Raw genomic sequence first — 17,403 nt, forward strand, 5'->3', positions numbered from 1 at the left:
CTTACCATATACATGTACTAGTAAATACATGCACTTTAAAGGCTGTGTCATCGTCCACTAATTACATGTAGTTTAACAGGCACTTGTTATGCAGTTTCCAACACTTGACCTTGAACCTATTTTTGATTTACAGTACTACCTTGTCAGGACTGTTTCCTGGATAGCTTCGATTGTTAAAGGAACACTTGACGGTTACTGTTATCTCAACAAACAACTCTACACCCTTGCTGTGCTATTGTTAGCGTAACCTACTTAACCCAACTATGCTGTTGTTAGTTTAACCAACTACATAAAAGGACAAAGACTTCGCCTACACTTTAAAGATGTGCAAACAAAATGTCCTTAGGCTATTACACGTACTCACAACCTACTACAGACTCCAAATTTTAAACCCTCAATCTAAACCCCTTAACCTATTCACAAAATTTTTTTTAAATTCCTATTCTACAGCTTCAACTACTGAAAAACTAACAATCACCAAAAGCCCACTACGTAACTACAGTATGAAAGACATTTAGATTTCTCTTATCAAGTAATCAAATTGGGTCACAATTTACATAATTAATATCTGTTAATGTTCCTCTTCCTCTTGATTAAATATGCCACCATTTTAATTGTTCTATTATGTAAGGCAGCAGATTTATAGACTTTTGTCATTCATTATGTAAATTAGATCGTGATTTGCATAATTGTCATCTAATTAGGTCAAGCATCACTTAAGCTACCGAGATACCAAAAATAACAACAATCCGTCAACCGGTTCTTGAGCTATCCTACTTCAAACATTTTCAAACAAATGCCTCTGTATTTCCCAAACAAGCTGCTACGGGGCCCAAACTTACGGCACTTCTTTCTGAGCACGAGAGCTACCTACCATCTAAAATCATGACCCTAGCACGTCCATATCACGAGATTTAAAAACCAGAAGTTTCGCTGCAGTACTTTCTAATTCAATGACGTGGGGACCCCCCACGAAGCCCATATCCGAACTTGACCTTGGTATTGTCAATGGTAACTTGCCAACTAAAAATAATGAACATCCATTTAAGGATTCTCGAGATATCTTGATGACAAGGAAAAAACACCAAAAACCAAGGTCAACTACAGTGACTTAGGAACCCCCCACGAAGCCCATTTTTAGCCTTGACAATGGCCACCCCTAAATCAACCTGCCTGCCAAAAATCGTGAACCTCGGACCTTGCCTTCAAGAGTTATCGTGCCTAATCTGCCAAACAGTGCAAACCCGATTTCATAACCTTCTCCGAAGGCATAGCCTTCAGTCGAAGGCAATAATGTATAATTATATATTTACAGAGAACAACATGGCGTCGCCACCTCGAACGGAAACAAGTCCTTCCGTCGAGCCCATGCACACCTTCCCTACACACGTGGTTGTCATGACAACAGACAACACGGACAGTGCTCCGAGCTGCTGTTGCTGTGACAACGGCTGCGAGGAGGAGAACGAGGAGCGCGGGAACTGGTCCTGTAACTTTGAGTCCATCCTGGCGAGCATCAGCTGTGCTATCGGCCCGGGGTATCTGTGGGTGATGCCAATCGTGATTTCCAGAAACGGAGGGGGTACGTATACGGAGGTTGCAGACTAGGGGTACAACAACTATAGAATATATTTAAAAAATGTGAAGTATATTCTTCCCGTATTCTAAAGTGTATTCTTCCTGTATATTAAGATTCTGAAGAAAAGCATGGTATAAATATAGTCAGTCAAATTTTATTATTTTTTATAGACCACACCGTCATGATGTAAATTTAGTAACAAGTGGCTGTACATTATGTTCGTATGTATAGGTAGAAGTAAAGTTTAAACTAGAGTTCGCCGATCTCATACCTTCGCCAAATGATGTTAACCTTTATGACTGACAAAATATAGATTATTCCCGGGGCCCCCTGATTATAAAAATAGGATCCTCATTTGCATAAATTAATAGTATATCAGTTGATGACTGTGGATGACTGGTTGAGTTGATCATATTCTCCACCACATAACCCAAATACGGCCTTATGTTTACAAAAAGGACATTCTAGCATTTCCTTATAAATTATGCAAATGAGGCCCTTATTGTGTTTACAGACAGACACACACACACACAGAACCACAAACACAGACACACACACACGAACGTTTTTGAAAAATAATCTTCTAGGTAAAGGTAATTATATTAGTGCAAAACGGGTAGGTGGAATAAATGGTCCAGTCAGGTAGGCAGAAAATAAGGTCTAATCCCGTATTTGCATCTGTTTAGCGGGTATAACCGCCCCTTGTCGTAACACACCAGCTTCAGAGTTATACGGCGCGGCGGCAGCTGGTGATAATATTACACCGCACGACTTGTTACACCTAGTCTTTGCACATCTAACGCTAAACAAGCTTCAAAATCCGTTGCAAAAATGTGTCTCAACATCACCAGGTGTATTCCTGTGGGTGTATCTCGTGGCTCAGATGTTCATCAGTTTTCCCATTGTTTACCTGGAGATGGCGCTGGGACAGTACACGTCACAGGGACCGATCCGTGCATGGAGAGGGGTGCCCATACTACAGGGTAAGTCACAGGGAACTATCCGTGCATGGAGAGGGGTGCCCATACTACAGGGTAAGTCATAGGAACTCTCCGTGCATGGAGAGGGGTACCCGTTCTACAGGGTAAGTCACAGGAACTATCCGTGCATGGAGAGGGGTGCCCTTACTACAGGGTAAGTCACAAGGAACTATCCGTGCATGGAGAGGTGTGTCCATACTACAGGGTAAGTCACAGGGAACTATCCGTGCATGGAGAGGGGTGCCCATACTATACAGGGTAAGTCACAGGGAACTATCCGTGCATGGAGAGGGGTGCCCATACTACAGGGTAAGTCACAGGGAACTATCCGTGCATGGAGAGGGGTGTCCATACTACAGGGTAAGTCATAGGGAACTATCCGTGCATGGAGAGGGGTGCCCATACTACAGGCTAAGTCACATGGAATTTTATATATCAGTGTATGCGTCTCTTCATGGTGAATAAACTGATCTTCAGTTTTGTTTTATTTATTTTTGGAATCGCACCAAGTTGTGTTGTGGTGTTTGTGGTGTTTTGACATAAATCATTAGAATTTGAAACTATATTAACAGTGTTTCTGCTCAAATTTAGAAATGTACAATTTTACAATGTATATGTACATTTTGACGGTTGACCTTAAATATTACATGCCACCGATCTTGTGCCCGTGGGAAAGGTACTTTACACGGCTTTCCTCACTTCGCTCAGGAAAAATTGAGTACTGTATTGTCCCCTGTGTTGGAGGCGACATTAATATAAATTAAAAAAAAAAAAACTGTGCCGTCACCGGGTCTTGTGATCACATGTTCGAATAGAAAAAAATATGACGCTGTAACTTTAACTATTATACCTGAAGCAACAACATGATGGTTACTTGAAATATGTTTTGCAACGTTGTAACTTTCAGGCATCGGGGTCGGAATGGCTGTGATGTCGGCCATCTTGTGTATCTACTACAACAGTCTGGTGGCGCAGATACTGTACTACCTGTTCTACGTCACCGGGGACCTGGACAGAGCCACATCGTGTGCCAACGCCTGGAACACTGCTGAATGTGGCACTCTGAGCCGGGCATCAAGCGAGTACGCAAAGTAAGGAAAAAACTGCTATTGTTTGAATCTATTGTGATGAATGAGTCTAATTATTATTAGTAAGTAAATTAGTTAGTCTAATTAAGCTAATTGATATAAAAGATTCGCAAATTCAAAACTTTCTCCCAATATCAGACTACCCTGGTTGGCTGAAGTTCGGGAACAGTTTAATCAGATTTGGACTACGCCAGTACTTTTTTTAGTTCGATTCCAAACTATTTTGAGTTAAATTTTGAGTCTAATTTGACTGCAAAGAACTACCCAATCTACTCCCAAACACCAGCCAACAATAACCGAACCTCCCGTAAACACCCAATTGTTTTAAACACTTGAAACATTAGGCAGATCGGCAGCCGACGTTGCTCCCGACATAGTCCTAAACATGGTCGAGGTTAATTGGTGGGAGTAGCCTCTACCAGGCTTCGGGACGCGGCTGGAAAGAGTAGAAATTGGCCACATAGAGAAGTTTATTGCAAATTCGTGCCAAGAATAACTAAAATCTACATGATAAAAGGTAGTTGTCAATAGCTATGTCTAAAACTATGTCTAAGGGGTTTGACTTCTCTTTTTTAGACCATGAAAGACGCAATGTCCCACCTTTTGCAAAATTAGTGAGTTTTGGGAAGTTAAAAGAAGAATAGAGAGATAACATTCTAGTGGAGTTAGTCAGATAGAGTTTGCCTCACAGGGATACAATTTCTTCATATTTTGATATCTTTTCGATCTACCAGCCGTTATGTCCTGCAGTTGAGTGATGGCATCGACAACATGGGAGCTGTGCGAGGACCCCTGGCGGGATTCCTCATCCTTGCATGGCTTCTAGTGACAGTCGCCCTCAGCTTTGGAGCCAAGTCGTTGGGGAAGGTTGTAAAACATTTCAGTGTACCTTTTAATATGTACCATTTCTCTAGCTCTCTTGTTTGAGTTTACAAAGTAGAATGCAAGGACCGTTATACAAGTAAATTGTGCAATCAAAAGGCCATGGCAGATAACGTTTAAAAAATATACAAGGGAATATGGTAATACAGGCCTTCTTATCATAGGAAGGATTCGTTCTGTATTATATATGTTGCCATAATTTGCCAGTTCCAGCGAACTAAAGATTGTGTCAACTTTATACGTAAAGTTGGATTTAAAAATACGAATTACCAAAAATTGTAGCCACCGATTACGAATTATGTTAAATTCTCAGAGCTGATGATGACTTTACGCTTTGCGGCTAATGTACTATTACGGATAACGTTGATTTTTTGAGAGGCTTTCTACGGATTACGAAGACTAATTATAAAAAAGCCTGATTACGCCTTACGAACAATGGCTTGCAGACTAGCAAAATATGTCCTTTTGCTCCACAGGTTGCCTACGTGACAACTCTCGTTCCCATCGTCCTGATAATAATCATGTTTATCCGCGCCGTGAGTTTGCCGGGCGCCGCGGAGGGGATGGTCTACTTGTTGGCCCCTGCGTTATCAGTAAGTTGAAATGCACAGATCAGCATAGGATGCATATTGTCTTGGAATTATCGCCCTTTGCTCTCACAGTATAGACGATATTTTCATGATATATTTTATTACCTCCATGAAAAATGGAGGTATTGTTTTTGGCGCGTCTGTGTGTGTGTGTGTGTTTGTGTGTGTGTGTGTGTTTCGGCATATTTGTACTCAGCATAACTCCAGAACGCCTTTATGGATTGTGATGATATTTGGTATGTTGGTAGGTCTTAGGAAGCCGAAGGTCAAGGCAAAATATGGGCCTCCTGGTCGCTGACCTTAGTACTGCAGCAGAACTTCCGGTTTTTGTATCATTTCGTAAGGCAGGGAAAACAGATGTGCGGGTTATGTTACAAAACACCAACTGTCAAAGAGTTCCTCTAACGCATAACACGTGTGGAGGCAGCGCGCCTGCCCGGTTTGATTAATGAGGTTCTCCCTCTAGAATAGGCTACATGTACAGTATCATGATATTTCGTTATGTACCGCGGTGTACTGTGTAAAAACATTTACAAAAGCTCATATATTTCATGGAGGTATAAGATCAACAAATTCTTGTTATTCTTGTTAATATTTTGTGCCATGTAGCGTCAATTAATAATTAACTTGCGACGTTTGTGTGTCTCTCTTTATCAGGTGAATCAGAGTTTCTACCCGACGCTGATCACCGCCATTATTCACCGATTGAGCCTGGGCTATGGTGGCTACACGACACTGGCATCTTACAATCGTTTCCACAACAATGTCCTCAGGTGTGTCTTGTGCAAAACGTGTTAAAGAAGATGATTAAATGAGCATGCTATTCAAGCTTAGTTATAGTCGGACAGCACAGGGAGGTGTTTGAGGAACTCTGGGGGAATCACGGTGCCAAAGGCACCGACAAACAGACTGTATAACTCGTTCCTCCACTGCACAATCAGACTGTACAATAGCCAAATGCAGACCTAGTGTTCTTGTGTTTCATGTCCTACTCTTGTATGTAATTGTCTTGTGCGTTTCTTATACTTAATGTTATGAAAAGGCTACACAATTCAGGAGTACTGTGTACCCCTGCTATGTTGAATATTCTTAATAAAATTGAAATTGAAATTAGTTATTGTGTAATGATTTAGAGGAGTACACTTACCCTTAGATCTTAGGTCTTCCTGTGCCTACAGGCACATTGGGCAGCAAGCTTCCATCTGGGTTGCTGCTTCCTCAGCCTCTTCCCAGGTTATTTTTGCACTGTTCTACTAATAAACTGCATTTTTAATCTGTGACTGTCCTGTCCTCAGGGATGCCATATTGGTTGTTTTGGTGGACTTCCTGGTGCTGTTGTTCTGTGTGCTGACGGCCTCTGCGTTCTTCGGATACCTGGCGTACGAACTTAACACGACAATCGCTGACGTATCAGGTAGGAAAATCCTCACCATTGCTCAGGAAAATATGAACGTATTTACTTTCCTGTAGTAAACGGTATATTACGGTAAAAAATGTGTGTGGTTGGGTCATCGACTATCATGATAACTACGGCCTTAGAAATCGGAGATTGAATATTTATTTCGTTATTTAAGTTTGTAATATTACCATTTAAGTTTGTTTTGGGAAATTAGTTTACCTATTAGTATTTTTCATAAGTTGTTTACTTACCTTTATTAGTGTTATAATTATTATTAATTATGCTCTTAATTGTAATGGAAGGGGCACGAATAAACCTTAAGGCTTTTATTCCGCCTCCAGTACATTCATTCTGTATATGTTATTCATATCTTTTTCATTCGTGTATTGTATTACTTCAGAATTTTTTTCTATGCATGTGCAAATAAAAATAAAAGAAATAAACAAAGATTTCAGACTTCCGAGAAGTATTTTGGGGTTTCGTGACCTTCAAGTTAACTGAGTTTTAGGGTTTTGTGAATGTATTGGAACGTTGGACAGCGATATAACACACTAGAAAACAGTTACTCGAGCAACGGAGTAGATTTAGAAAACTGTCTGACGTTTGCAATTTTTTTTTTGACTGGATGAAATTCATGCCTTACATGTACGTACACAGCTGCAGGAACTAACTTCGCCTTTAGCACGATGGTGGATGTGTTCTCCCGTCTACCAGCGGGGGCGGTCTGGGCTGGTTTGTTCTTCTTCATGCTCTTCCTGATGGCGTATGGATCTCAGGTCAGTTTTGGCGTGTTTACGATTGCCTAGTTACCAAACCTATTATAGCTCCCGAGTCCTACAGCCTCTCGGGAGCTATAATAGGTCTAGTAAGCAGGCTATGTTTACGACGGCTTAAAGACATTCAGATCTCTCCAACTCCGCGTCTTTCTTCAAAGTCATTAGCCAAAACCATTGTTGCGATACATTTTTTTCTGAAACAGTAAGTTTAGGGGAAAGTGAGAAAGCAAAGATGAGGTCCGTAATTTGGCTCATATCTAGTAGTAAAGAGTGGCGACAGCATTTTGCATTTGAATGAGCCTACTATACTATATAAGTAAAGCGACGGTCACAACCCACCGTACGTGATTTTTGTCCGTACGTTTTTTGGGAGGCTACGTCTGCGACGTTTTTTCTGAAAACGTGCGGAAGGAGTGGCATCGACGCACGTCACTCGCACGGTTTTGCAAGGTGTAAGAGTGTGGTCTGCACGTTACGTCTGGCCGTGAGCGGTTGCGTGCATTGTACGTTGCGCAAGTGGTGAGTTGTACGTGCTTACATGTACGATCCCTGTGCGATTGCAACTTTACCGTAAGGAGGCCGTACTCACACGTGCTTCTTCCGCACGGCACGCACGGGGCACGCACGTCACTCGTACTCGCACGCACGGGTGGTGAATCCGCAGACCGCACGTAGAAAAAGTTTTACATGCACTTAAAGCGACGGTCACAACTCGCCGTGCGTGCTTTTTGTCCGTACGTTTTTGTCGTGGCTACGTCTGCTACGTTTTTTCTGCAAACGTAGGGTGGCCGGCCGAGGGAGTACGTCACTCGCACGGTTGCGCAAGGTGTACGTACGTGGTCTGCACGACACGCCTGGCCGTCAGCGGTTGCGTGCATTGTACGTTGCGCAAGTGGTAAGTGAGTTGTACGTGCTTACAACGTAAGATCTCTGTGAGATTGCCACGTTGCCGCGTACAGGCCGTACCTACACGTTCGGCGTACGCACGGTTTCCTTACTCACTCGCACGTTGTAAGTGCGTGCACCTCCTGTTAACTTCATCATCACTAGCCCCCCTGGTGTCTTCCGCGGCCCGTTTCTTTGGGTCTTGTCTGGTAGGTAGTCTTCTTCTGAGCCTTCCTGGGCATCTTGGAGACGAGTTAGCAGCCGCCCGTCAAGTCGTCTTTATATACTGTAGAAATCAGGTGCGTTGCACGTGCGGAGCACGTGGTATGGTGCACGTGTCTTCTGCGTGGTCATTGAGCAGGTCAACTGGGAAGTGAGGAGTAAGCACGTATGACGCAAGCACCGTGCGTGGCGCGCACGTGCCTCGTGCGCTGTCCGTACAGCAATTGCACGTGAGAATAGTGAAGTTAGACTCACGGAGTCCGTACGTTGCACGCTCATAGACTGTACGGGGCACGCGCGTCGCACGTACTCGCACGCACGGGTGGTAAATCCGCAGACCGCACGTAGAAAAAGTATTACATGCACTTAAAGTTCTACGGCGTGTCTGCGTGCTCCCAAATCCGTAGGATTCCGTACGGAGGTGGTACTCACCACGCACGGATGCCGTACGATTGCCCACGTTTTTGCACGTAGACAGCACGCAGAAGCACGTACGGCGGGTTGTGACCGTTGCATAAAGTTCTACGGCGTGTCTGCGTGCTCCCAAATCCGCAGGATTCCGTACGGAGGTGGTAATCACCACGCACGGATGCCCTGCGTTTGCCCACGTTTTTCTGTATCTGTATCTGTATAGCCGGTATAACCGCCTTTCGGCGTAACACACCAGCTTCGCAGGCACGCGGCGCGGCGGCAGCTGGCTATATTACACCGATCGACTAGTTACACCTAACCCTTGAACTTCTAGCTCTAGACATTGTTTAAAGCTATCTATTGACAATGCCCCTACTGTACTTGGTGACAGTGAGTTCCACTCTGCGATAGTTCTAGGAAAGAATGAATTCTTGAACACCTCAATCCTTGGTTGATACCTCTGGTACTTGAATGCGTGGCTATTTCTTGTTCTCTTCTGGGCTGGTATTAGGTACTTAGTAGTTGGGACATCCACCAGTTTATTAGTCATTTTGTACATCATGCATAGTCTAGACATCTTTCTTCTGTCTTCCAGTGAGGTCCACTGTAGGTTTCTTTTCATTTCCGTGACACTAGCACCTCTTACATAGTTGTTCATACAGAATCTTGCAGCTTGATTCTGTACTCTTTCCAATTTGTCTTTGTCTTTCTTTGTATATGGATCCCATACTGTCGCAGCGTATTCTAGGTTCGGTCTTACAAGTGACGTGTATGCAAGTGATTTTACTCTAGTTGGACATGCCCACAGATTACGTTTAATCACTCCCAATGTCTGTTTCGCCTTAGTTGTGATATTATTAACTTTTGCACGTAGACAGCACACAGGAGCACGTACGGCGGGTTGTGACCGTCGCTTAATGGATGTCTGTACATTTTACAGCACCGTTTGTAGATTTTATGATTTTGCTTGCAGCTGTGATATTGTTTTGGGGAAAACCCTAGCTAATACTGCCGAAAATAACAGTTCATTTGGTCAATGGAACATAGGATATTGAAATTCCCTTTCACACAGACGCCTTTCTCGGAGCTTCTGACCGGAGTACTGCTTTTTACTGCTATATGTAGCCGATGTAGGTGACGAAAACACAGTTTCTGTCTCCCGTGGTCGAGGGGACAAGGTAATAGACGGAGAAGGTAACAGATGTATCCTATGGATCTAGGAAGCTGAAATTGAAACTGTTTGGATAAAAAAGTCTACCCCAGTGATAAACCGGGACGAGGGGGGATACAAACTATAAATAAATAGCCAGGTTTGGGATGGTGTTCTCGTTGTAAAAGCGACACCTACGTCGTACATTGTATACAAATGGCGGCGAGAAGCAGAACTCCAGTCAGACGCCCCGAGGAAGATATCTGACAGGCTAGGGATCAAAACGTATGCATTACCGGTTGTGTAAAAAGAAACTCCTGTATATTATTATTTCCCATGTCTAGATTGTTTTAGTGGAAACCGTCGTCACTTCCCTTTCTGACCTGATCCCGACGAGTATGCTGAATAACCTCCCCGGGAAGGAGTCCGGGCTGCTCGGCAAGAGAACGGTCCTCCACGGCGTGACGACTGTGGCTGTCTGCTTCCTGTTCTTCCTGCTAGGACTGCCGTACGTCACACAGGTGACTAACACTAGCATGAAAGTTCATCTCTAAGAATTGCTAAAGTACATAATGCAAATTATGAAACTGTTCTCAAACTAAAAAGAAATTGACTCAGTGGAATTTTCAACCGAATACTCTTTAGCTATCTAACCCAAGCGCTTTAAACACGAGATTTTTACGCACGTGTGACGTCAGCACCAGGTCCAAGCTCTCTCAACCGGGACGGGGGGCGGTACGGACTTCCGACGAACTTTGACCCAGTACTGACGTCACACGTGCGTAAAAATCACGTGTATACTGTTCTTGAATAATTTAATCCAAAATTCAATTTGATAATTTTAATTATGTGACTAACACATTAGTCTTTGTATTAAGCTATAACAGAGATGCATTTAATCTTACCACCGAACTACTTATTAAAACACAAACAAAAAAATTGTTACAGGGTGGGAATTACCTGTTGACCTTAGTGGACACCTTCAATAGTACCATCCAACCTCATGTCTTCATCCTCCTGGAGTGTGTGGCTCTCACCTATCTCTACTGTAAGTATCACTTAACCGCAGTTTCAGTGGCTGTTATACTGTACAGAGAATTGCAATATCAAAGCACGCCTAGAATTCCATGTGTATTGGTATATTGATGCTCTATGGTGTTTCTCCTAAAGTACTGTTCACATGAACATGACATGGCTAAAGGTTTTGGGTTACAATCACCAATTTCAACTATCATTGTTCTAATATAGTGTCAAGTATTGCGAGATGACAACACAACTACTAATTTTACAACTTATTGTACTTGTTTATTATCTTTTTATTACTTCTTCATTGTTATTTAGATTTCATTTAATTGTAGAAATTGTAAAATCATGAAGGGGAGGACTTTAAATAAGCCATTGCAGCTTTTCTTCCTGCCCTTGCACATTTATTTCTTTGGTATTCTTTGGTATAATTTTTCATTATGTAATAACTATGTATGTGCTAAATGAAAATAAATAAATAAATGTTTCCCGTCTCCTCGCCCAGGTGCTGGCTGTGATCGCTGCTGTCCCGCGCTGAACCGCTGGATGTCGCACCTGAGCCACATGTTGCAGCACGTCTGCTGTTTCTGCTGTGCGACTATCGTGAACGGGATGACGGCAGCAGCCTGGTTGTACATCCCCATCCTCATGTTGGTCAGTCACTACCTAAATCTGTATCATGTAACATTTTTTTCTCCAAAGAAATTAATTTTTTATTGAAAAATGTGTGATTTTAATTTACTTCCACGTTTCAATGTATTTGTGCAACTCTCTTTGAGTCATTTATAGTTGGCGCTAAAACAGCCCACACGAGGCGCACTCAGTTTGTGGTGCCACCACAAAATACCAGAATCTAAACAAACATAGCCGATAGATGTGTTTTTAACTTTGAAACACACTCGTATGGTGTAATATTTTGGCACCTCCAATTCCTGAATGGCGCTTATTTGCAATGGAGTAGGATTGATTCAACTTACTTTGTAAAGAAATGTCTGGGAAATTTACTTTCTATATCGTCTTAATTCTACATATTGCTGCTTTAATTACCTCCTGGTACGGAGATATGGCTTTCAGCGTTTGTTGACGTGTCCCTAGTTATTTGAATGCAGCAGAATCACGGGAAGTGAGGGGGAGGGGGGAATGGTGTAACCACAGACTAGTAGGAAGGTCGAATTGAAGGTCAAATAAAGCGGTCTCCCTGCATGCTGGGAGAAAGTTACAGTGGAGTATGCATAGAATCAGTATAAGAAATTGGAATAAATAATTTATAGTATCATATACGCTCTACCACTTCTACGGATTGCGTGAGGTTCATATACTTCACATAGTTAATTTTCGGAGCATTGAACTATCATAAATATGTGCACTTGTCTGTTTTCTTGTTCAGCAACATAATCTGCAAAATTGTGCAAATTTGTGTTATAGCACAAAATTTAGCACATATGTTGTTAGATAATTCTTTGCAAATCTAGACATGGAAGTCCCGGAGCATTTTTTTTGTATTCGTACCTGAAAAAATGTATACAATCAATCAATCTTTATTGCGCAACAATTGCAATGGATACAATGTATGGCAAGTGTTTAAATCAAAAGATAGCAACAATACTAAAATCTACTTCTAGATACCTTATTCTAACGCTACCCTATAATTGTGCGTGATGAATTATACAATATATATGGAACATGGATACAATGTTAACATCAGTTCAAGGTGTCACAGATGATATTGTTTCTTTTCTGAAGAGCAGAGGATATGAATTGGCCTATATACAAGGATATTGGTTCAGGACATGACATCAGTAAATTAAAAGTATCTGAGCTTGTCTTAGGTAAGGTAATGTTTGAGTTACGTGAAATCATATTTATAAGTGTCAACCTTTCTTCAGTATACATGGGGCAAGATAATAAAAAGTGAAATTCATCTTCAACAGTATGTTTACATGTAGGACAGCGTCTCTGAGTGGCTGGTACATTCTTATAACGACCTTTTTCTATTTCTAAACATTGTGCACTGATTCGCAGTTTGGTTATGTTAGCAACAAATGATTTGTTTTGGATTGATGAAAGGTACTTCTCAAAAGTGAAGTCCGTTTTGAATTTAGAATAGGTTTGCAGTTTATTGTAATTTCTTATTTCTTGCCTCCAGCCAGAAACAAACGTGTCTTTCAGACGTTGTTTGAACACGTTTCCAAAATGCTTGGCGTCAACTGTTGGGTTTAGCCAAACATTTTGAAAACCGTGTCTACATAAAAAATATCTTCTACATGAACGACCCAGTCCTGTTCTTGTTCCAAAGCAATATCATAAGCCTTTTTTACTATTCTGTCATTGGGCAGGTTGTGTAGTCTGAGCCAATATTTAATGAGGTGTGATTGCGAGTCAATATAAAGTGGAAAAGCTCCAAGTTCGCCCCTTACGGCGGCATTAACAGAGCTTCTGGGAATCTGAAGTAGTGTTTTACAGAAATTGAGGAGAACGTGCTCTAGGTCGGGTATTTCATACGATGCTTTGGGATAGTTCAACGATATGTTTTGAATAGCTAGCTGTTTAGACTGGTATGTAAGATTTAATTTGTCACTGTATTTCTTAAAACGAACCAGAACAGGACGAGCCGATGGCAAATCACATTTCTTCCCTATTCGTGTAACCTTTAAGAGCTGTACGTTTGCACCTAATATCGCGAAAGTATGTTATATATTGCTTCTCTTGTGTTTTCACCAGAATATTCCTGTATACCATTGAGAATCAAATCCCTACATTGAATGTTTGCCCCCAGTATTTCTGTACAATGAAGTAAGATGGGCTTTATTAGACTATTGAACAAGTCAAGGGCAAGAGTTATGGATGGATTGTAGTTTGAAGCCAGAAAAGATTTTAGTTTGAAGGAAGCACGTAAAGCTTTTAATCTTAATTGCTTGGTAGCCCGTGTAAATGACCCTGATGGAGTAATATCTATCCCTAAGTATGTATAAGACTGGGCGATGTTTATCGTGTGTCCTTGCGTTTGGAAAGTGGAGTTTTGGTTTTTATATGTTCTTCCATTTTTTGAAAAGATCATTACTTTAGTCTTGTTTCTATTGATTGATAACTTCCAAAGAGAACAAAAATCGTCTAGTCTTTTAAGACATTCTTTAAGGCCCTTTTCTGATTTGGATAATAATACAAGGTCGTCTGCCCAGAGAAGGCTATTTATGGGTGTGTCTTTGAGGTCAATAGGATCACATAGAGGTGAGGAAAACATATTTGGAAGATCGTTTATATATAGATTAAACAAAAGAGGAGATAAATTGCATCCTTGACGCATACCACAAGTCGATTTAAAGAAATCTGATAATCCAATCGGCGTTTTGACACAATATTCTAAATTAGAGTAGGTGGATTTTATGATTCTAAAGAAATTCCCGCCAATACCAGAAGATAAAATTTTATAAAATAACCCATTCCTCCAAACGGAATCAAATGCTTTTTTGAAGTCTACAAAACAGGCATACAATTTGCCACAAGGTGCAGATATCTGTTTGTTGATTAAAGTTTTGAGTACAAATATGTTGTCACTGGTACGGAAGTTTTTACGAAAGCCGGACTGGAAACGGGATAGGAGGTTATCGTCTTCAAGGAAACGCTGTAGACGTCTGCTTAATATGAATGTGAATAACTTTCCGACGCAACTGGATATCGCTATTCCTCGATAATTAGACGGATTTGAAGAACTGCCATTTTTATGAATTGGAACCAACGTGCTTCGGCTCCATTGATTTGGAAAATTACTAGAATGAAGAACAATGTTGAATAGTTTTTTTAGAGGTGTTATTAGTTTTGTCTGCCCATATTTCAGCATTTCTTTTATGATGGAGTCTATACCACTTGCTTTGCTGCCTTTTAGATTACGTAGACCCTCTAAGATTTCGTTTTCTGTGATTTCGGTATCTAGCGGGTTTGATGTTAACTTTTCGAGGTAGCTAATTATGTTGTCTGTACGCTTCGTGTTGTCTACGTTTTACATGTACTAGTATTTTGGCTCCTGTGACATGCACTGCAATTATATTATGCTAAAAGTGTAATCATGTAGCTTAGCAACTACAATTCAACACTTGATATGTTGGTGAAGTGTTGGTTAGCTTATTGTTTTGTCCAGTTTCATATTCATAAAAAATGTCTAAGATTGCCACGAACTTTAGGCACAAAATTTTGATACATAGTTCACAAAGTTAACGCTCAAGGGTAATACAATTGTTTTTCAGGTACATTTCATATTTGTTGGCATCCTTGGCTTGTGGCCACATCAGGTTTGGTATGGACAATACGTGTTCCCCCAGTGGACCCAGGGGCTGGGAAACTGCATCGCAAGTGTCAGTCTGGTGGTGATTCCCCTTGTGGCGGTCATCAACATCGGCATTGCATTGGTGAGTTTGTCTTTTCGTGTTGAGAATGAATGAAATCTAAATGAATTCATCAGAAAATCATCAGGCTGGTGAAATAGCATGGAAATAAAGTTCATCTGTGTCGGTACAAGTCATTATAGAATAAAGACTAAGCTTTAACCTCCAACACTTAGACTACAGAATTGGACTTACCCCAAAATTATCTGACACGCATGACCCGGTACTACGGTCACGTGTCTCTGACGTCACGTTCCAAGAGTAGACGGGTCCATATGCATTCCGTGAACAAGGTTGATGGAGTCAACCGAGAATTTGGGGTTAGTCCCATTTCTATAATCTAAGTGTTGGGAGTTAAAGCTTAGTCTTTATTTCATAAGGCTGATGAATGATTGAATCGCAAAGACCCTTTTTCACAGCCATTTCTATAACATGAGCCAACGTTTTGGTGACCGTCTGTCGTATTCATCATGGCTAATATGACTGGTTTACTGTGCGTATAAATATAGGTGTTACTGTTTAGAATGCAGTCCCGAATGTAAAGTAATTGTGGCGAAATAAGTATTCCTTTAACGTATTAAAAATTCCATAATGTTTTATAACAATATACGTGGGGTTACTTTACAGTTGGGACCGCATTAACTTAGTATTGCTGATTAACAATATATATTGTGTATGCAATACTTTACATTTGGAACCGCATATCTCACAACGTTGTTACTATACTAAACTGAACAGGTAAGGGGCGAGCCCAGGAGCATCCTCAGCCCTCCTGACTGGGGCCCTTACCTCAACAAGCACCGGAGGGACAACACCGTGGTTACACAACCCTTTTACCAGCCCATGCAACAGGGACAGCCATGGCCACAAGTGCCCATTGTGGAGGACACCAGGATGTGAGATGTCAGATGAGACATTATCATGAATCAGGTGTCATGCCCGTAGCCAGGATTTTTCTTGTGTGTGTGTGTGTGGGGGGGGAGGTCTCGTCACTGAATGCCATCCAGTAAATTTCTAGCGGTGACCGATTTATGAATAATTTATCAAGGCCCACGGACGCGGTTCTTTCACTTGTAAGAGTAGCCAATTACCACAGATTCGGTGGCATACGATGGGCGAAAAAACGTACTTCACACCCATTGTTCGTCGATATAAAGCGCTTATACATTACAAAGAGAATTTTAGTAGGACTGCCATACTTTACTTTGCAGCATGTGTATTGAGAACGGGTATCTTCATAATTCTGCTGGCTGTTTGTAGAAGAACGGCACAATAAAACAGTTTTCAATAACATCACGGGGTTCTTCCCACTGTCCGAGGGACCGGGACCAGCGAGCGCCGTGGGTGCTAGTCGAGTACCCAAGGCGCAAAGTTCGTGGGGAGGTCCAAGGGCATGCACCCCTGAAAAATTGTGAAAATTGAACCTCCTGAACTGGCATTTCCTGCGTTTCTGAGAGGATTTCAAAGGGAAAATCAGTGATAATTTTTTATTCAATAACAAGGTGAGCAGTTTTTCTAGGATTTCAACCCCGCTGGTGATACAACTCAGTCTTGGACCTTGACATTCCATAAATAAAGGATAAAAGTGGAACACTGAGCCTTGGCTACGGGCATGGCTACGGGCATGATTGCCATTATTGTACGATGAAACAAAACGGTCCTCTACCACCTGATGCAACTTTACACGATATAAGAGTTACCCGTACGTTATGACTTTGGATCGACAATTTAGCTTGACATCAGTTAGCTATTCTTCCTGTGGTGATACAAACTACAGTCGTGTGGAATAGTATTATGAATTTTAAGAATATATCTTTTTTTTATACATGTACAGTTTTCGTCCGGAGATATCCAGCTTTAACACCAGTCTGATTTTTAGGACGTGATTAATTATTGGGGTCCATATACTTGTTATTGTCATTGTATCTGTGTTTTCAGGTATAGAAATAAAATAATTGGACACCCATGTGTGCAGCATGCAGGGTAATTGTCTATCGTTGAAGAAATGGGGGGTGGTGTGTATGTATGTGTGTGTGTGT

At 41.5% G+C, this 17,403-nt stretch overlaps 1 protein-coding gene across 1 annotated transcript; it reads left to right on the forward strand.

Annotated features, from left to right (window-relative positions):
- Window positions 1-1,316: 1,316 nt before the first annotated feature.
- LOC109463841 (sodium- and chloride-dependent glycine transporter 2-like) lies at window positions 1,317-16,308 on the forward strand. Its single transcript, XM_019760718.1, has 13 exons — window positions 1,317-1,582; window positions 2,431-2,562; window positions 3,467-3,650; window positions 4,382-4,514; window positions 5,006-5,122; window positions 5,777-5,892; window positions 6,415-6,533; window positions 7,176-7,294; window positions 10,307-10,483; window positions 10,911-11,010; window positions 11,491-11,639; window positions 15,227-15,388; window positions 16,103-16,308. Exons 1-13 carry the CDS (start codon window positions 1,324-1,326, stop codon window positions 16,262-16,264), a joined length of 1,929 nt encoding a protein of 642 aa, XP_019616277.1. The 5' UTR covers window positions 1,317-1,323; the 3' UTR covers window positions 16,265-16,308.
- The last annotated feature ends 1,095 nt before the right edge of the window (window positions 16,309-17,403 follow it).

This window comes from Branchiostoma belcheri, unplaced genomic scaffold (assembly GCF_001625305.1).
Source record: "Branchiostoma belcheri isolate BF01 breed outbred unplaced genomic scaffold, Haploidv18h27 scaffold13, whole genome shotgun sequence".
NCBI lineage: Eukaryota > Metazoa > Chordata > Leptocardii > Amphioxiformes > Branchiostomatidae > Branchiostoma > Branchiostoma belcheri.